General features: G+C 31.6%; 1 protein-coding gene across 1 annotated transcript in view; it reads right to left on the bottom strand.

The window, feature by feature from the left end:
* The window catches only part of LOC148281618 (sodium-independent sulfate anion transporter-like), a 49496-nt gene that overhangs the window by 5119 nt on the left and 21582 nt on the right, over positions 1-22795 (bottom strand). Inside the window, exons 2-9 of the mRNA XM_088226449.1 lie at positions 11886-12068; positions 9906-10172; positions 5843-6063; positions 3005-3185; positions 1887-2051; positions 1096-1283; positions 381-495; positions 50-195 (exon numbers count right to left, since the gene is read on the bottom strand). Of these exons, the coding sequence (XP_088082575.1) occupies positions 50-195; positions 381-495; positions 1096-1283; positions 1887-2051; positions 3005-3185; positions 5843-6063; positions 9906-10172; positions 11886-12068 (1466 nt within the window). The remainder of the gene's footprint in view (positions 1-49; positions 196-380; positions 496-1095; positions 1284-1886; positions 2052-3004; positions 3186-5842; positions 6064-9905; positions 10173-11885; positions 12069-22795) is intronic.

A 22795-nucleotide genomic window follows, 5' to 3' on the forward strand; every position in this document is an offset into this window, starting at 1 on the left:
ATTTCGATTGTCTCCTAGCGTATCACTAGCTTTAAGAGTGTGTACTTACAATGGCTTTGTTGACGTGAACACTAGGCCGTGCTGACGCGTAGAGGAGAAACAGCAAGTTGATGGAAATTCCGATGACTATTCCGAGCTCCAGGCGAATTAGCAGGCAGGAGATGAACGTTACAACGGCCGGGATGAGATCAATCTCTAAACACAAACAGAAATTCTCAGAAGCATTTAGTACATGAAGATAATTATTTATAGATTGTTGCACAAAAAAACAGAAAAATTAAATATATTTATAAAATTGATCACCCCGTAATGGATGGGACAATGGGACTTTGCATTGGTCTCGTGTTAAGAAAATTGATTAAGATAACACATATTCTTACTTTTAGTTTTCCATATTGGTTTGAAGACATGAAGCTCCACCATGAACACAACCGCAGCAATAATTACTGCTGCTAAAGATGCTTTTGGAATGTAGTAGAAATATGGAGTAAAATACTGCAAACAAAACAAAAAAACATGTTTCAGATTCTTAATCAGAGATATTCTCTTATTAAAAACTACCTAAATTAAAAGTAAAAACTACCTACTTCAGCTTGCGCCTTATTTTTTGACCATAGATTAAAACAGAAAATTTTCATAGACCAATTAATTGGAAAACAACGGAATATTTTCTTTTCAAATTTAAACTTTGTATTCCATACACATTCTGAAAAAGAAGTACCTACTTGTGAACCTGTACTTTCTTCCAAACAAAATAAATATGGGGTAGGTATGTTAAACAGTTGAATTTGAATATGAAAATATCAAAAAAATGTGGCAGGATTTAATTGAATATTTAGAAAAGGATATATAACTTTCAAATAACACATTTAACTCTTTCACCGTGATGCTCACATACATCTGTGAGAATCTATATATTCATGGGCACAGAGTAAGTGTTTAAACTAGACTAAAAAATAAAATACACCAATTTTGACGGCGGGGAATGAGTTAAAATCCTAACTACTAACTTGTTTAGTCAACTAAGACACAATTTCTTTTTTTTAACATTATTAAACCAAGTTAACATTATTATAATTAAGTTATTATTCACACCTGCAGAGAGACAAGAACTATAATCCCAGTGTAAACTCCACCAAAAGTAGTTTTGACTCCTGAAGCGTGGTTAACAGCTCCCCTTGATAAGGCTCCTGACACTGGCATAGAGCTGACAAATGATGATGCAATGTTGCACAAACCAATAGCTACCATTTCTTGAGTCGCATCAACTGGTTTTCCTTCAGCTGAAATAAAAAATAAATACATATTACTCAAAACCATTGAAACACAAAAAGAATCTTGTCAATTTTAACAAGCCAACGTAATATTTGCATAGTATTCAGCCATGATCTTTGTGCATATAATTTATTAACACTGCTTAGATGGCTGTGCAAATATATTTTTAAACAATTTGTCAATCTTTCGTGTCAAAATATCATAAATATTTGACAGCAAACCCACTCAAAATTCTATAAATGCAATTATTTTTCATTAATTTGATTCCAAGGTACAAGGACAAGTTTTATTTTATACACATTCATCAAATTGACATAATGTATGACATGAGATAATCACAAAAAACACTATTGTACATAGGCATAACACAGGTATCATTAAGTATTTATTATCATATTTTAAATTAATGATACTCATCCAAGTTTATGATCACCCTCGTGTTACAAAATAGCTTGTTAGTTTTTATGTGGATACATAATTTCACACTTCCTATCCACATCAATCAACTTTATGGATCATGTTCATAAATAATATAATTACATTGAATTTGAGAAAAAAAGATAAGGGATAATTATATTATTTGTGTTCATAAATTATTATGTTATACTTACAAAATACTTTGGCCAAAGCGATGTTTTCCAATATAGATAATAAAGGAACGACAAAGATTGCCGATGTCATTGTGGAAGCCATTTCGATAAAGGTGTATGTATGATTTCCAACCGTTGATTCGAAAGGCGGAAGAGTTATGTTTGGTAAGCCAGCTTTGACATGACCTAGAACAATAAAAAGTTTTCAATTTACATAATATTTCGATTTCTACTCAAGCTTTACCGTCAATTAGACAGATAAAAATATTTTTCAATAGAGATCGAAAACATCTTTAAGAAAAAAACAGCTCGGGGTAGGTATTATGATTTGATATTTTCATAATCATTCCCTTTTCGAAGCTAACGGTGCATAGGGCAGTAAATCGGTACACCAACTACAGAGTATCTTGATCACTTTCGTTACATGAAGGTAAGATGAAGTTTTACGCATTAGGAGTCAGTCCAGGGACAATGAAATATTCTAGTGTGAAAACACCTTTTTAAATAAATATTTCAAGTCAACCATGTCTGGAATCGAACCCGAGACCTCTTGCATGATAGGCAAACACTGTTTAGCCAAATTTTGTTAATTCTTAATCCGTATTTTTTTTTAAAATAAAAGAGCTGAAACTTTTATTGATGTTAGTTAGATTCATCCAAATTGTTCAAAGTACTTAGGTACCAGGCACATACGGTGACTTTAATCAGTAGGGATGCTGACAAAGAATAATCATGTTCTTTCTTTTCGTTAGATATGATCGTAGATATTTATTTATTTATTTGACGGACTTATGCAGTCTATTCTAACGATGGTAAATACAATTTCTTATAATAAATACAGGTACTAATAAAATAAAATACAACTAAATCAAATTAAAGCTAGGACTAAAAAAAAATATTACTACCTCAAGACAAGATCCGGTCTATCTTAGTGATTTTTTAAAGCTATAAAGACTTACATTAATACAGTATGAACAAATAAAAAATATTGCTAAGAAATTCCTCAGTTTATTACTGTGAAAGTTTGAGAAATGATTTCAAACATTTTTTTGAGGACATCACTTAGATATTTGTTTTTGTGAATAGTAATTTTATGAAAACAAGTTAATGAAAGAATAATGTATGGAAAACAAACCAACCGGTGAGTATAAATGGTTTCTGTTGATGCATGTCAAAGCAATAGGCTAGAGCTGCACAAATCACCACTATGAGGATATTTCTCCCCGTGGATAGAAACCAAAGGAACTTAGACACGCTCCGTTGCAGAAGAGAAGATTTCTCCCCATCACCAGGAGTCACAGGAAGTATATCTTTTATTTTCTGTAAAAAAAAACAAAAAGCAACTTAAATATGTGTTTTTAAAGCAGTACAACCTATAAAAAAACACTAATTTTAATCATCCTGCGACTGGGGTAAAGAATACAGTTCTGTGTGTAAATAAAACAAGAATCAAACAAGTGTTTGATTCAATGGCAACTCTCGGTTTAAAATTCTAAAATGGGAAATGAAGTATCGATTACACAACCTATGTGAGTTTGATGCTTAACATCATAATATAAGCTTCATCTTCGGAGGACCACTGGTTAAACCTGAGGATGGTAAAGAGCTCGCCCCCTACCTAATAGACCGATACTTTACGGATCTGGGCTTGGAGGGCGAGATTTAGCAAAATGTAAACTCTCGCCTTCCGCACAGTAGCCAGGCTCTATAAAGACCTGGGCTTGGAGGGCGAGAACTATTCATGGGGACCCGTCACAATAGACCTTCACGGGTCACAGTGAGCTTGTATAGCACTGACCCCCCCCTTGAGAATAAGAATAATAGATTACTCCGCTTCATGGTGTTTTGGTTAGTGTGTTTGCTTGCCATGCCTGAGGTCCCGGGTATAATTTCCGTCAAGACAAGGCAAACTATTCTTTGAAGAAGTGATTTTTCAACGTGGGAAATACTAAACGTGGGTCTTCATTGGGTTCATCGGTGTAAACATCGTATGATCTAAAGCTAACTATCTAACTACTTCGAATTTTCTACTATTTTCTACACTAGATGGTGCTGTTAACTCTCAAAATTTACTCCGCGCTCAATGATAGTTTAAAATTAACTTATTTCTCTTTCGTATTTTAAATATACTTTTATGATAAAAAGTAGCCACCTCAAAACAATTCAGTAAAAAAATTCAACTAAAGCAAAAACTGCTCACCTAAATGTGTTTTTTGTCACTTTCACTCCATAGATATGTATACCGTAGGATACGGGTGCCGTTCATACTTATCAATGTACTTATCTCAATTCTCGAAGATACAGGGTCGATAATGTATCTCCGCTTAGTGAAGGTAAGACTTCCGTATCTTCTGATTGTAATGGCCCCCCAGGTAGGTGTTTACACAATCCCACAAAATATTTAGATGATTTTTATATAAAAACAGTTTTTGCAAATGCATAAAATAGCAGTGCGTTTGAAATGGAAATGAAATAATGAAGTGATATAGTGATAACATACTATTATTAATATGCTAGCGTTTATTTTAGAATCGCTTTTAATTATTATCGAATAAAATACTGTTTCAAAACAGTTAGGACGTAGCAGTTCCAATAATAATTATTATACCATAGAATATGTAAGGAACGTGTTTAATATGATATATGTTATTGTAATATCATTAAGAAAACGATAATAAAGCTAAACTAAACATTTTCTATGTTTTGAAACAATTAACAAGTGACTTGTTCATATCACGGGTGATAAACTGTAGTTAATGCACTTTTTTTATTGCTGGTATTTTATTGTTCTAATGTAATCTTTTCATTATTTTTATCAAGAAGTATAAACAATAAATTGTAATATTAGCACAGAGACAAATGATTTTTATAATATTTGTGTACAAAAAATACATAATTTTGCTAAAAACATCCAGAAGGAGCGTAGAATCATATTTGAATACATCAGACTGTGTCCAATTATTCCCCCACTTAGACACACTTTCGCCGCGCGCATACTTGAAGTCACCGAGTAATATTGCCAGATCGCGAAGAATATAACCATAACACAAATGTAAGGTAAAAAAAAAAATTTGTTAATTTTTCTAAAATTTTACTGTGCACTCGGAAACATTGATCCACACAACAGAGTAGATAAGTAAAGGGTAATTTAATAAGAGTAATTTAATTAATGAACTTTGAACTTAAAATACAAAACAAATTTTATTTTACAAAAAGCGAAAATTTTTACATAATGTTAAATAATATTTTATGTTTTAAAGATAATGTCGGCCAAATGTCCACCACGGCGTTGTTTAATCCGAGATTCAATTTTCATTATTTCTCTTATTTTATAAGCAAAGTAGGATCAATTTTTTTACTACCCTGGCAACACTAACGGAATTTCCATTTTGTTTCTTCGAAAATCTGACAGATGGAAAAATAATTCTATTTTTAAGTAATGCATTTGTGACAAACACATTCATTTGATAATTACACATGAAATGTGATTGCATCCTGTTTCTTTAAGATCCTAGCATTATTTCTACACTTTAAAAGGACACAACACGGCATGGTTAAATTCGAATCAGGAGTTGCGTACTGAGCGACGTCTACAGAGAAACTAATGGGTCAAAACGTCAACCTACTCATTTATGAGTAGTTGAGTCGCCTTCTGTTTGATGTGCGTATGCGGTTTCTGGACTATTCTTAATTATATGGCTAAAAATATACATTGTTACACTACCAGAGACAATGAAAAGATCGTATTACCATTTAGATATTTAGAAGGAAGAGAGTGTCACAAAATACAATTTAATTTCATTTAAAGTCATCGACCTATTAGTATATTAACATGTCGATTTAACCCGTTTTAGGACACATATTTTGTGTTGATTTTCGTCTTGTAAACCTAATAAAAGATGTTATTTTTTAAGATAATATTGCATTAAAAGCTGGCCGTGAAAATAATGAGGTAAGGTTATAATCGGGTAACTCACTCGCAGTACTAGGAGAACTACGATGCAGACTAGTCCCAAGGCAGTATCCCATAATCGCGTCTCTCCGATGTGTTCGTACAGGCCTTTCCACACTTGCAGGAACTTTCCCCCGGGGAAGCTCAGTCCGAGGATGTCCTTGACTTGCGTCGTAGCAATAATGATGGCAGCCGCCGACGTGAAGCCAACAGACACAGGGCCGCTAATAAAGTCGATTAGGAAGCCTGGAAAAATCATCGAGCATTCCTAATTATGTACGTGTTTTAATTATTGAGGCAGATTGGATTATGAAGATGATCTCTCATTGTCAATATTCGAATATACAGGTTGTTCATTAAACCCTGTCACATTCAAAACCAAAATGATCAGTATGAGCAAGAAGACATATTGGCAAGTAAAATTATTTTTTTAGCACGAATATTTTTTTTAAAAAATATATTAAAAAAAGCAAATGGTTGCTTACTTCTGCAGGGGAGAAACGAGTAGGGGGAGGGGGGAGTCTGATATTGCGCCGCGCACCCCTCACGTCTCCCCTGCAGAAGTAAGCAACCATGTGTTTTTTTAAATATTTTTTTTTTTTTAATTTCTTGGTTTTAAATATGCTAATATGTCTTCTTGTTCATACTGATCATCGTGGTTTCGGATGTGACAGTGTATAAAGAACTCCTGTATAAGAAAATAAAGAATACGGAGATTTATTCAGCTGACTGATCGACCTGCGTACTTTATTCATAACTTTGTTTAATTTAATAACTAGAACTTTTATCAACAATATTTAGAGTTTGTCCTAATTTTTGTAGACAAGGACTGGGTTCAACTCCCTGGGGAGCTTTTTATATTATCGTATTACAACCGAGATGAAGAACATTTCAGAAAAGGTAATGTAGAAGTCTAGGCATCCACGGGGCTTATGACCTGACATTGGCTCTTTTAAGTGGCCACATTACACACTCCTTGTCTACAGAATCCAGTCTTGTCTACAAAAATTAGGACAAACTCAAAATATTGTTGATAAACCCACCTGGTCCATGAAGAAGTATAGAAATTAAAAAAATAAGATTTTCAAGCGTTGCTTAGTATTTAAGCGAAATAATTAAATTAGATGAATCTCATCCGCATAAATAAAGGTTTAAGCTTTTGAACTTTACAAACATCAACAGTTGAAAGAATTGAATAGATGTTAAAATATGGGCAGAATGGTGAATGTTACAGTGTGTAAAGTGGCCACTTAAACCAGCAAATGTACGGTTATAAGCCCTGTGGATGCCTAGACTTCTATATTACCTTCTCTGAAATGTTCTTCATCTCGGTTGTAATAATATCAGCACATGTTAATCCTGTTTGTTTTTTTTTCTTTCTTTCTTTCTTCATGGTTATGTCACACCATATTTATAAGCTATAAACTTTTAAATCATTAAAAAAGAAATGGCCCACGCTCAGACGCTGAAGTCTTTGTGGGCATTTTATCCAAATTATGTTATAGCTCAATTTCAAGATGTAGTTTTGTAATTTAAATTCTATGTAAATATATGTATAGAAAAATAAACAAATAAAAATAAATGATAGAACGTTTATGATTTGCCAAAATTTCTTTAGGAACGTAAGTATTTGGATTAAGTTAAATAACATAGTAGATATGTCGCAAAACTTCAGAGGAACATTCCTTATGGTGAACATTAAAAAAATCCTGTAATTTTTTTTTTCCCAAAACTATTTTTTTTTATATGTATTTTTTTTGTCATCTCAAAATGGAGTAAATCATTCATTTCTCGGTCTGGCTTTCCTTTCACACACGATTCGCACGACGCGCGACGCGACGCGTGCACGTCACTCCCGCGTATTTTTTATTTAGTAAGTTCTTCGTCAATTTCAATACATTTTGATATAAAATGAATAATAATTTTCGAGAAATCGCTCGTAAGAAACGCTGTCGTGTATTCATTTTCGCCGCGCTCACGTTGAAGTGCTGCCGAATTTTTGTATTGTTCCAACGTTCTGTACGCCGCGTCGAGGCTGTTCACGGAGCTGGGACAAGACAATATTGTCTTATCTATTGCATTGTTCACATGTAAACAACACTTTAAACCAATTAAAAAGATAATATAATTTTGCGCAAGAGCTCTTTTAAATGGATTAATTTTTGTATCAAGTTTGGCAAATACATATGTGACTTGCAGGATTATTAATTTATGGATTTATGCTTTCAATCTCAATAGAAATAGGTTTTTAGAAGGTTTGCCTTTCACATACAAAATATTGCATCTGAGAATGGAATTTTTTTGGCAGTCCAATAATAGAGTATTTTCACAAGTCGGGAATAACTATTAAAATATGACGTATAATATGTATTTGGAGCGTATATTTACAGTTGTAATGATATAATTATTAATGTATTCCAAATGAGTTTTCCTTTATAATTTTCGGGTTTGAAAATAAGCATACATAAAATGGCTCTCAGTTGCCATTACGTCATTTTGACGTCATGCGTTATATTATTCAGGAAACATACAGTACAGTTACAAAGTTTAATATTTTACACAATTAGACTTAATTCTAATGGACCAGTGAAGTTTCCATATTAAAAAGCAATTATATGTAAGGTTAATTATGAAAGTATAAAAAAGAGAAGGAAAAAGAAAACATAAATGAAAGTTGTTTAAAAATTTAAATTCAAGTGAAAAAAAGATATTTTAAGGTTTGCAGTTTGTAGTGAGTATTTACAAATGGAAATAATATTAAAAATGAAGAAAATTTGTAAGAGTAATTAAAAATTAAGAATGGAAATAAAGAATGAAAAACATGCTCAGATGTAAAAATAAAATAAAATAGTAATAACATTATTTTTAAAAAAGGAAAAACATAAACACATATTTATTTTAAGGGATTCAAAGAAACGATGAGAAGAATCTTTAAGTGAAATATAAGACAATAAATTTAGGTCAATTTAAAAAACACCTTCAAAATTAATGACACATTATAGTAAGAGCAGCAATATATTGATTTTATTAACATATATAATATAAGTAATTAAAAGTAGTTTAAAAGTATAAAAAGTCATGCGTAGTAGTCAAGTAGTTTAAAAATATAAAATGTCATGCGTTATATGTGCCGTCTGTTCCATAAGGTGCAAAACGAATCGTTTTTGGGTAATTCAAAATATGCATATTTTAAACCTTTACAGAAAAAATATCCGACGCGCGAAGTCGCGTCGTACGAAAAAAAAATTAATCAGTTACCATCGTAATTTTTACTTATTTAAAAATAAAAATAATTATTAAAAAACGTGAAAAGACCCTGTTGGTTATTGAAAATAAATTCCAATCTTGGGATTGCTTTCTTATTTTGATTGGTCAAAACATCTCACGTTCCTTGGCATTGTACTGATCTGTATTCAAAATAACAAATTATCTTATAAAAAAAACCAGAGTATCTCAGACTCATTGTAAGCGAGATAAAAAACTTTCGTTTTTCACAATTTATTCATTTCAAGAGCATAAATAATGATTTATTTTTAATTTTAATTTTTTTCATTAAAAGAAAATAACAGCCATTACAAAAAAAAATATTTACAAAAAAACCAAAGTTATAGGCCAATTATAGTTTTCTATACATTACTAAATACAATGTCAAAAAAAGAATAAAAAAAGCGTACATTGAAATAGCCACTCCGCATTATTTCACACTTTAAAAATAAATAAAATATTACAATTATAATGAAATAATAAAAATAAAAAAAAAAGTTTTTTGTTTACTCGGACTTAAAAATCCTTTCGCCGGCGGATCCATACGGTATCAGTCCTCCCTTCTTTCTTCTTTCAAACAAGATAAAATAATTACAATATTAAAGTGTACAAAAAAAAGTATTAGGTAGGTACAGTTAGATTTAATTATAATTATTATTTTTAGTTAGGGTTCTACCATTTTCTTTATATTTTTTTAAAGTGAGAAAATATATATCTATTTCAGAAAAAAACGTGTTATAATTATTTACGATTCTGGGCAAAAATGCATTCTTATTATTATTCGTATAATTATTTTATTTAATTAGTTTAATCTAACATCTTACCTAGCTGTAGGATTCCCATAAGAAGTTCCACACACCCTGATAAAAAACACAGAAGTACAGCAAACGCCGGACCCAAGCCGTGTAAGTTCTCCCGTGTCAAGATGGCCGCTATGGCTGTGGGGCCGATGGGAGAGTCCTTGCACGACCCGAATATTGTGTACACGAAGCAGGCCATGAAGGATGAGTAGAGGCCATATTGAGGAGGAAGACCTGCCACGTTGGCGTAGGCGATGGCTTGTGGTATCACTGTCAAACCAACGGTTACCCCTGGAAAAGATATATTAACTGTCAATATTTTTAGGCAATAAAAATACAAAAATTAAAAAGCCCTTCAGGTACCCCAGCGTCAAATCGTTTGCGGAATGCGAGATCTTAGATATTAGGCAATTATATATCTCTAAACTAATAATGTTTGTGAAAGAAAATTATTCTACCAAATCCCCAAAGAGACACTCCCACATTACCAGAAGTTAAACTAGAGGATGGGTCATGGGGTCTATCGCAAACTCTGAATTCGGGCGAAAAAAATTTGGTTTCTGGGCCCCAAAATATTCAATGAACATTGCAAAACCATGACCCGGATTCAATGATATAAATTTGTACAAAATTGGTTACTGGATATAGGTAAAGAAAAATCGGAAAATTTATTCTAAAACATTTTAAAACAATAAATGGAAAACAATAAAACATTGAATATTGTATAACTGTAAATTCGTAGGTAGAAATGTTTTTGTTCATTTTTGAATAAAAATGTCTGCTTTAAAACAGATTGTACCTAGTTAGGCAGACTAGAAGTAATCCAGAGAAATCTATTATCTAAGTATATATAAACAATTATACGCTAAAACAATACTCACTTATAGATTCAAAAACTACTCTTACTCAAATGAAAGACATAACCCCCACAATACATCACATACAAATAATATAATCACTAGATCCTCAACACATAAACAACTTAAACAAATACAAACTAATACCACTTTCGGAAAAAAGGGATTTTGAGTATTATTCAATTAAAATCTATTACATACTTCCACTATCTATTAAAGCAATTAGTAATGAGAAAATGTTTAAAAAGGCTATAAAAAAATGGATAGTGGAGCTAGGTAGAAGTAAAATGGATTGTCTCATTCGCCCATACCAATACTGAATTGACTGCTCCACAACTGTATAGCTTATGTTAGGTTTTTGTTATTTTCATTGTGTGTTTTGTAATATAAATAATATAGATATACATAAATACCTTGTTTTTAAAACTGTCTGAATATTTGTTAATTATGTTTGTTCTTTAAGTTAGTCTTATTTGTTTATTCTAAAATGTAATTAAATTGTTAAGTGTCCTCGGCACGGGAAACCCCAGTGAGGTCACATTATTTTTATTGTTAATTATAGTTTGTAAGCGAAAAATATGAATAAATAAATAAAATAAATATATATGTATGTAGTAGATAAGGCAATTGTATTTTAAAAAAATAATAAATCATGATTATTATAATAGATTACTAGGTATGCTCCCCCTTTTCAAAGATGCTAAGGCTACCAGATTACAGAGAGCTCCTTCGGGCAGCTTTGCTCGTTCCCGAACGAGCAATTTTTTCGTGCATGTGGGCATCGCCAATAAGACTTATGTCCTTCGCTGAATATAACACGACGTAACAGAACCGGCGGCCTCCGTGTTGTAGTGGTCAAGACGCTTGACTCACGCACGGAAGGTTCCGGGTTCGATTCCCGGTGAGAACACAAAAATTAAAATGTGATTTTTCTCAAGCCTGGGTGCTCTGTGATGTAATTCACCACTGTAATTAGGCCTCCTGGCCTGTTGTGGTGCAAAAAAAAAAAAAAAATGTAAAACCGTCTCTAGAGGTATTTTTCAGCACAGTTTTCAGAGCTGGGCTACATAATGCATACGCATTAGCTCGACTGGTCAACTCGAAGCCGGCCAGGGGTGGAGCACATTACTAACTTAGCATAGCTCACCCGCGATGAGATCGGCCACACTGTCCGACAGCTTGTAGCTGGGCAGCCAGCTCAGGAAGGGTAGCCGGCGGCGGAGCATTTTGGCCGTGCACCCGCTCCGCAGTCTGCCGCACAGGGCCCTCACCACGCCGGGTCGGGAGGGGGGCCCACCCGGACCCAGGTCTCTCGAACCGAGGGGGATATCTGCAATTCAATTATTATTATTAAATTATTTATTTTATTAATAAATCATATAACACCAAGTATTTTACGAGTATAATACGTTGAATCACATTCCCAGAAGTTGCAACAACTCAATTCGGGACATAAATAATATTAACATTTAGAAAAAAACACATATTGAGAACAACAAAGAAACAAAGCAAGTTCAGCACCTTTATAACTAAATGAAAAAAATAATTTGACTTATTTTTAATCGTCTGTTTCCGAATCGAATAAAATGAATAAAACAAATAAAACGATTGAAACGAATGAAACAAATGAAACGAATAAAACTAATAAAACGAATGAAACGAATGAAACGAATAAAACGAATGAAACAAATGAAACGAATAAAACGAACAAAATAAATAAAATCACATATTTTGTTTATAACGTTATGTATATTGTATTATTACGGCAATATTTTATAGCTATTTTTTGACGTTATAATAAACTGTCTGAAGCTCAATCACAAATAACTATCAACGTGCTAATATGCGACGTGATAACAATTTCTCACTATGGTTATTTATCGTATTCGCGATCGCAATGGAACATTCGTGAACACCAAATATTAAATCTCAAAATATTTATGTTTCGCGACGTATAATCCTGCTGCGCAATCACATATTTGAATTTCACCGGTGTAAATATGGAAAATATTCCAATACTGGTATTTATTTATTTTTATTTATCACGCTATTCATTGCATTTAGCCGGCAGATGGCAAGCCAAATGTCAAGAAAAGCAGTCGCCATAGTAATTGTAATTTAATTTTCACTTTTTTGTGTTGGATACTCCTTACTATTTTGCTTTTTTTTTTGTGCACCACAACAGGCTTTGAGGCCCAATTACAGTGGTGAATTATAGCACAGTACACCAGGCTTGAGAAAAATCACATCTATTTTTTGTGTTCTCGCCGGGAATCGAACCCAGAACCTTCTGTGTGTTTGTAATATTTCAAAAATCAATCATTTAAAAATAATTGTAACAACAACAATTGTACAATCTTTGTTACAATATGGTATTGCAGGATGGGGTGCATATGCCAATATATTAAACCCTTTAAAAATAGTACAAAGATGAATTATTAAAGTAATTTTAAAGAAACCCTCAACATTTAATACGGAAAGACTATATGAAATATTTAAGGTTCATACAGTAGACACTCTTTATAAAATAAATTCTTTAATACAAATACATAAAAAAGAAAAAAATAAAAGAATTTGAAATGAATAAGTCACTCAGATACCAACATAATATTAAAATTCCTAAATTCCATAAAAGTCATGGTCAAAATACCTTTGTCTTCAAAGGTGTAAAAAATTATAATAATCTTACTAATGAACTATTAAAAATAATATATCAATAAATAAATTTAAAGTTAATCTAAAGAAATTTTTTGTACTCGTGTAAAAACAACATTAAATTTTTATTAATATGAATGTATTATTTGTTTTATGTTTTTTCTTCATATATCCTATGTTTTTCTTTTTCTTTTCATGTACTCGTTTTAAAATTATATAAACTCTTATAAATAAACAACTAAAACCGTGTAAGTAACTCTCCAAGCACAAGTCTCTTTTTTTGGAGAGTTACAGTAATAACATTTACGAGATGTGTAAAAGTAGTTATGTTTAGAATTTTACAAAAACTTGGACTTTTTATGAAATTTATGATTAAATTTTTTTTTTTAAATGGTGAGATTTTAAAGTGAAGAGAAGATTCTCATACTCTCACCTTTTGTCATAAAATTCATCGATTCCTTCAACGCCGCAATTATTACATGAATCATGAACCTATAAATATTACAGTGACAGACAACAAATTTACATAACTTGGAATTACTTATAAAACTGCAATCAATTAAAAAAAGGATAAATATATTTCTGAATCAGTAGTTGAATTTGACCGTGGCGGTAATTTTATTCAGGGTCTAATGAAATGGAAGTGATCAATTAATTACGCTGGTACTTTAACGTCATATTTATATAATTGCAAGTATTATGTGAAGAGACTAATGCACTTTTAAGAGGATTTACGGTGCCATACAAATTTGACGAATAGGTAATAAAACATTGTTTTTTCGTCATTCTCTCTTTAGAAAAAGTATCAAAATAAAATTGTCTGTATGTTATGTGTTTTTAAAAATATAAATATTTATCATATTTGTGTACTGTACGTCCGAAGACAGCAAATCGCACTTTTACCCCTTTCTAATTGTTCCAAGAAGCTAAACTTTTAGACATAAGACAAATATATTGTTTTCAACCGGCCAAATTACTTTCCGTTTCATCACTAATAAAAAGAATTAGCTTTTTAGTAAATTATTTAAAAAATATATATTTAAAACCATAAACCAGTAAATGACAGGTCATAAGCCCTGTAAATGCTTTGACTTCCATTTTCCCTTCTCAGTACTGTTTTCCCTCTCTGTTGCAATAAATTTAAATATAAATAGAGGATATCCAGACAAAGATACTGGAGGGATCGTGTGGACATAATGAGCAGTGACAGACTTGTGTACGCTGAAGCCAATTAAATCCCATCTGGACAACGTCCGCCTAGAAGACCACTCAAGAGATGGAGAAACAGTTGCACCTCATCATCTACTAGTTTTTTTCTAAACAGATCTCAGGATCGCTTAAATGATGAAGAAGAAAAATCCCTCACAAATTTACACGGTAGATTAAGAAAAACAAACGGTTAAATTAATATGACATAAATAATTGAACTACGAGGGTGGGTCTGAAAATTCGTGGAATGGAAGGGTTGCCAGGGGGTTAGGAATTACTAATATACATGAGTAAATAGTATGACTCATTACTAGTTTATACAATATACTAAGTATTGACTTAAATGAGTTATGAGTTTCCAAGTTACGCCTAAATAAGTGAGTCAATTCAGAAGAAATACCGAGTATGCAATACAATTGAGTTTGGAGCGTCATCAAATTTCTCAATAAAGTAAACAAAACACAGCGTATCATTTTGAAGGACATGTCAGCAGATACTGGGACTCTTGTCCTGGGAAAATCGTGACGTATTTATGTTACAGTATTTTCAAAGATGGCTGAGAGTCAATTGAAGACGACTCTAGCCCCGGGCGGTCTGTTGAAGCGTATTAAGTTTGCGTAAAATTATTAAAATACATTTAATATGCCTACCGGTTTCAGAACACGACTGTTTCTTTATCAAGGATTAAATATAAATGAACACAAAACGGTAAATAATATCTAGCAATACTCACATACAAAACCAAATTTAATTGGACCAGTAATCCTTCATAACTATCTACAAAATGCGAGCTACGAAAATCAGAAAATTAAAAAAAGCAAATACGTAAAAAAAATATCGAGCAGAGGTACATACAAAAAATAATCTTAGGCAACAATAATAATAAATTTAAAAAACCTTCCCTTGAAAACGCTACTACATACTCTCGGAAAAAGAGTAAGGGGTAGGTATTGGATTGAATAATATTTTATTTTTAAACGTTTTTAGTAAAACGCTAAAAAAAAAATGTTTAATGAATGATTTTTTTACAGAACTCCCTCTATAATCTGGCACTTTATTTCTCTGGCCCTGCCAGTAATTCGGCGTTTTATGCAGGCAGCTCGGCAGGAGAAAATCGTCATGATCGTAGACAACGACGCATGTGATTTTCTTCAACTTTACATGAGAGCGGTTAAATTTTTTTTTGACACGTGTGTCACAATTTAATTATATATGTGCCTTAGAATTTAGACGATAAAACACGGGAGTCCACTTTTTGCCGTTTTGAAGTTAAATATGCAGAAATAATCACGATAAGCTATTTTATACATGTGGTAACGAATTATGTGGGTATGCGTTGTCAAAATATTGTCACAACTTCAACGCCTTTTTTTACCTACAACCACTGTTCACTTTCCACCTTAGTATCCGTTGACCATCCGCCACAATAACACCTTGTGTAGTTAATCACGCGTTTATTTTGTTGAACGTGTGCCGCATCATAGACTTTGTTTCCACCAACCACCAGTGTTCAGCTCCAGATCGGGGGCCTGTTCTAGTATTGGTGCCGCTCGCAATTGACCAGTCGGACCACCGCAATTCCATCAAGAACGAAACAGGCTAGTCGCATCTATTCCTAATATATCTCATTCGTTGAGGTTGTGACCGATCGACACTGCATATCGAGGATATTAACTTATTTCATTAAAATTAAAAATACAGTCCACTCCGCTAAATAATATCGTAGAAGCCCTAGGGCTTCACTCCCCACAATTTTTCGCCCCGCATCCGCGTGGGAATTCGTTTTCATACCAACATGAATAAAACGCGGAAGTCCACTTTCGTCATAAAAATGCTTTATTGAGTTGAAAAAAAAATATTAACTCGACTTTATTTTAACGCAAAAAACATCAGTAGTCCCAGACACGCTTTTTAATTATGTACTATAGTTTAAAAAAAAAAAAAAAAATACGTTGAAAGTTCAATATAGGTTGAAATTATATCATTCGGTTCAACAGTTATAATATTTTGGAAATAGCACAATCACAAAATCTTGATTTCTGGACATTTCGTTCAATGTGTCTCCAATTATTTATCCTTTTAGGTGCAGACAGTAAGATATAACCCATTAAAAATTAACAAAAAATAATAAATATATTGGAGATTTTGATTTGGTAATTATGTAATGTTATGATAATGTTTCAAATTCTATTGAGCTACAGTCCGAGAATTTTGCTATTAGAATATTTTGAACATACTGCAAGAAAAAACGGGTAAAAACTCGAAAATCTAGTTGTAACAGGGACATTAATATAATAATTATTGGGGGTGAGCGAGCAACAGGGTGGCCTTCTACAAGACGGACCGACCACAGGCATTTTAACTAGGTTACAAGCCTTGTAAACGCTTAGACTTCTACTCTTTAAAAATATTTCCCGTTTCCGAAATAAATGCTAGCCTTATTCAAAATAATAAACAATGAAACACAATTTAACATTGCACTGTTTTTTTAAACTTTTTTTTATTAATAAATTTCATAAAAGGTAAATGTTCTTTTAAAATTCTATACAGATCTTTTTTTATACATCTAGTAAATGTTATCACTGTAACACTCCAAAAAAGAGACTAATTCTTGTGCTTGGAGAGTGACTTACACTGTTGTAGTTGTTTATTTATAAGAGTTGATATAATTTTGAATATACGAGTATGTGCGAAAAAAAAACAGAATATATAAAGAAAAAAACATAAAATAATACTACATTCATACTAATTAACATTAAATGCAGTTTTTACACGTGTTCAAAAAATTTCTTTAGATTTACTTTGAATTTATTTATTGAGATATTATTTTTAATTGTTTTTAGTTAACTGGGGAGATTGTTATAATTTTTTATACCTTTGAAGACAAAGTTATTTTGACTATGACTTGTGTGGAATTTAGGAATTTTAAAATTATTTTAGTATCTGAGTGACTTATGCATATATAAATTCTTCTTCTTTATAAATTTGTATAATGGAATTTATTTTATAAAGAGTGTTTACTGTATAAACCTTAAATAACTTATGTAGACTTTCCGTATTGAATGTTGAGGGTTTCTTTAAAATTGCTTTAATAATTAATCTTTGTACTATTTTAAGAGGGTTTAATATATTGGCATATGCATCACCCCATCCTACAATACCATATTGTTACAAAGATTGTACAATACAGTTGTACAGTTGTTGTTAGATAAATATGTTGACATAAGAATTACAATAATTGTTCACTGACATAAACAAACAGTAACCAAAACTATTTGAGTGAACTTAATCGATTTGGTTTTCACGGATTAAAATAGCTAACGGAGTAAATTAAAAATCTAATTAAGACATTAGATAAAAATGCATTACGGAGTATTGCATTCAACGCAAGGTTGGATGTAATCAATTTCAAACGGGATTATTTATTAGTAAATCGGATTATTTCAGTGCCACAGACAAATGGCAAAGCTATTTCCTTTATTGAGTAAATAGCCTTAGTAAGGTCAAGAGGATATTGACTTATGCACGTATTCACAGGCAAAACTTTCGGCAAGGAAAATGAGAGGGGATCTTAATTAATTATATGGTTTAAGTGGTCCCCATTGAAGACCACTGGTCGTCCGCAACGCTTCATGTCTTTCAGGTCAAAATTACCGTATTTGAAATACAAAAACCATCGACGAGCTGTCCTATAGCGACTTTCTTGTATGCTGCGCAAATATTGCGGGAAGCAATGGCAGCTTTTCCCCTCGATTGTGTTACAAAGTTTACAAAAAAAAAGAATGGACAAAAGCGACATTTCTGACGTCAGAGGATTGTTAGTTGTTTGTAGGTACCTCCCGAAGAACCGGGAAAACCGATTGTTCGTTATTTAATACCTTTAGTAGGAATTTTTCTTTTGTCTATTGCCAGAAGGTTCCTCGTAATCGTTGGACGGAAACAATTTTCCGATGAGAATCTCAAATACTCTGCATTTGCATCGCAATGAAATATTGGTTTCTTTGATTGAAGTTGCTACATTGACTAGATTAAACAACATGTTTTATTCATCACTCTACCATTCGAACATTTATATATATTTAAGTCTTCCATCTGTTGATTATAGTGAAGCAAAATAATTAAAACCATTAATGATACAAGTGACATTCATTCGAATTATTTCGCGTACTATGCAACAGCAGAAAATACTTTTCAAACTTCGGCTTACAAACTATTTCGGAAGAAAACGCTGAAGGTATTATAAATTACAAAAAGTCTCCTTCAAGAAACGCCTGAAACATTACCATATATCCTAAGAATCCTAAACTCGATGTATTATACTGTTTTTTAAAATATACATTTTTATCCCTTTTCTTTCCTTGGTTGCTCTTTCTCTCCCTTCTCTTTTTTCCAATCTAAAGCTACTTTAGCAGTTCGAGATTAGCAATTAGCAAAAATGTACAAATCTGCTTTCCTTCCATACTTTTACTTTAATATGCTTTTTATATATCTTGATATTTTTATGTTTTTTCATTATGTATTTTTGTATTATTTCATTTAGTACTTGGCATATTATTTATTACTACTATTTCTTATGTTTCTAGAAAACTTACCTCAATTATCATTTTAATTATGTTTTCATATTTGTATTCATTTTCTGTTGATTTCAATGATACTATTATTTTGTTTTTTTTCATATTACTATATTTCACTATTATTTTGTTGACTTTAATGATACCATTATTTTGTTTATTTGATTATGTGTGAATCTAAATTTGTGTAATTTATATTTTAAAACATTATTTCCGATTATCTTTTTTGCATTGTATTATTCGGAATTTTATTATTTTTTGCTTATACTTTTTTTTTCTAGATTGGTATTCTATTGCATTACATGTCATTATAATTTAATCTAAATAATTTTACTATATATTTTTATTGTTAATTATTATGGCTTGACACGGGCATAGCCTAAAAAGCCTCAATAAGTTAATTAATATTTAAACTAGTGTAATTTTGAATGAATAAATAAATAAATAAACACATTATCTGATTCCACATTCCTCATCTTTAATATGTATAACACAATGTACTATTTTTAAAGTTAACATGTGCAAGCCTTATCTTCCCAAAACATGTGTTATTTTCAATTAATTAGGTTCTTTTAAATACACATTTTCGTTTATTAGTACAAATATTTAACCAACTCTTCTTTTGACGAGTCTGATTTTTGGTTGGTTGGAAGATATTGTTTTTAGAAATAAGTCCGCCAAAGTGCTTATTCTTTGTACTTGGAGTTTTAAATATACAAAAATAAAATAAACCTAGGAGTAAATTAAAAATACGTCAACATTTTTTTGAAAAAAAATCGGAATATCTCTCGGATTTAGCGTTTGCAATTGATATACTATGCTACCATGCTAATGATATGAAAACCTTCTACCTGCATACGATGCGTTCGAATGTTTAATAACCTTATGTTAATTTATTTCAAATGAAACAAACTTTGAAAAATTTTGTAATTTTTACCACATAAGATTTTATGCATAAGGGTTTATATTATATTCCAAAATTCTTCACCCTGCTATCAATATTCCTCATAATTAGGAAAATCCCACCCCCTCCACCACATACTGCCTTGCCACTTCCGCCCGACCCTATCAGGACCTAAGTACTAATGTGTGTATACAGGGTGTTCTTTAAACTCTGTCACATCTGAAACCACGATGATCAGTATGGGCAAGAAGACATATTAGCATATTAAAAAATATATTTAGAACGAAAAATTTTTTTAAAAAGAAAATATTTAAAAAAAACAAATGGTTGCGTACTTCTGCAGGGGAGAAGTGAGGGGGGCGCCACCGCGTGGTTGACGGTATATCAGACTCCCCCCTCCTCGTTTCTCCCCTGCAGAAGTGAGCAACCATTTGTTTTTTTAAATATTTTATTTGTGTAAATTTTATCTTTCTAAAAAAATATTTTAATGTGCCAATATGTCTTCTTGCTCATACTGATCATCGTGGTTTCGGGTGTGACAGGGTTTAAAGAACACCCTGTATATTTTAGTTTTTATTTACACCTGATGATGGGTAATTCAGAAACCTGAAACTAGTTGTGTTATAATACATTAAACTATGTGGTAAAAATTACAAAGTGTTTCATTTTAAATAAATTCAAAATGTTTTTTTTGGTTTCGGGTGTGACAGGGTTTAAAGAACACCTGTATATTTTAGTTTTTATTTACACCTGATGATGGGTAATTCAGAAACCTGAAACTAGTTGTGTTATAATACATTAAACTATGTGGTAAAAATTACAAAGTGTTTCATTTTAAATAAATTCAAAATGTTTTTCCACAAAGTAAATGCTAAAACAATAAATAACCTACGTGTATGTATTGGTGCCTGTCACCGAACCAAGTAAAAATACAAATTTCGTTAGTTCCATAGTAAGCACACTAGAATATTATATTTGAAAACGTTCCGTCACTAACACATTAAAAAAAGGTTATTCAACATTCAAACACACAGCATTTATGATGGCAATATTCGCATTTCGTTTACATGCGCGGTCCGTCTATATATTGGATGGAACCGATGCTTCTCTAAAAAAATGACTTCTTAACAATCAGTACAATTTTTTTTAATTTATTAAAATCAGCTAAAAGTTTAGTTATCTTTTTTTTATTTTTTTTTTTTATTGACTATAATAAATATTTTGATATTGGTAAATGAGTTCGATGTTTATTTATTAATAACTTATAGAAAATTGTGACAACCCTACACACAACCTTCCAACTGCGCAGTTATGCGCGGACTGGTATAAAATACACTGCGCTCTGTCTGATTCTGGAATATGGAACTGCATAAGTGTTTTAGTTCCTTTAAGGCAGTCCCCCAATACAGAATTTCACAAGTCCGCGCATGCGCACAGATCTTTAGTATCTGTCGAACCAAACTCAGAATTATTTTACATATATTGTGACGGTTTTATAACTAATTTAGCACTTAAATCGGTTGACGCGATGGTATCATAATATTAAACTATTAAATATAACTATTTTATGCTGAAATTATGGTATACATAACAAACATTAAAAGGACTGAAAATGTTCAGCGAAAATTTTTAAAATACCTAAATTATAAAACAATAAAACGCTTTGCACTTACAGTCAATCTGCTTAAAAAAATGGATTTTTTACCCTTGAAAATAGACGCACTATATCTGAATGATGTTGTTTATTTAAATAATTGAATAATAAAGTAGACTCTTTTAACCTACTCTTCAAAATTAATCTTAATGTCCCCTTTCGCTCGAAAAGAAATAAGTATTTATTCCATCTGCCAGTCTGTAGCACTAACTATGCATAACACTCTTTCCTCTATCGTTCTTGCTCAAACTATAATGCTATTTTTTCATCTTTTGATATATTTAACCAGCCCCTTAATTTATTTAAAAATAAATTAAGACTCATTATTTCTGGCTGCAGTACGATCCCACTTGCTATATAATGATGCTCACGCTTACACACACCTGAACACTTACTCCCACACAAATACACAAAAACACACCTCTACACTTACTCTCATACTCTTATAATAAAACCAATGTTTGATACCCCTGATCTACTAAAATTGATTTCATTCTATGTACCACCTAGATTAAGCAGAACGTCTACAATATTTTATTGTCAAAATTCTCGAACGGTAGCTCAATATAACTCACCTATTGTTAGATTACAGAATACCGGGAATGAATATGCATCACATTTTGATATATTTAGTTTATCTCTGCCTAACTTAAAAAATAAAGTGACCAACATATTTTTATCAAAAAGAGCAAATCATCTTCAGAAGATTGGGTTGGAATAGTTAAAATTTGATTGATTAATGTATTTTGTTATTGTATAATTCCTTTAAAATATATATGTATTTCAAGTAATGAATAATGTGTACAGTACGAGTATATTAATATTTCATCCTCGATTTTTAAAAAATATTTTTATTTTTAAGCACTCTTTATACCACATATATGTAAATGGCAGAAATGCCGTATATAAATAAATAAATAAATACAAATACACGCAAACACACCCTTTTGTTGTATCACAATTTAATATGTATGATTTTTATTGAGAAACTTCGCTGGTCTGTCTTTAAACCATATATTTTTTTATGTTATGATATCATTGTTGACTGTTTGCTTCTGTAAAAT

This window comes from Micrasema longulum, unplaced genomic scaffold (genome assembly GCF_059751315.1).
Source record: "Micrasema longulum isolate JH-2025_06_02 unplaced genomic scaffold, ASM5975131v1 h1tg000431l, whole genome shotgun sequence".
NCBI lineage: Eukaryota > Metazoa > Arthropoda > Insecta > Trichoptera > Brachycentridae > Micrasema > Micrasema longulum.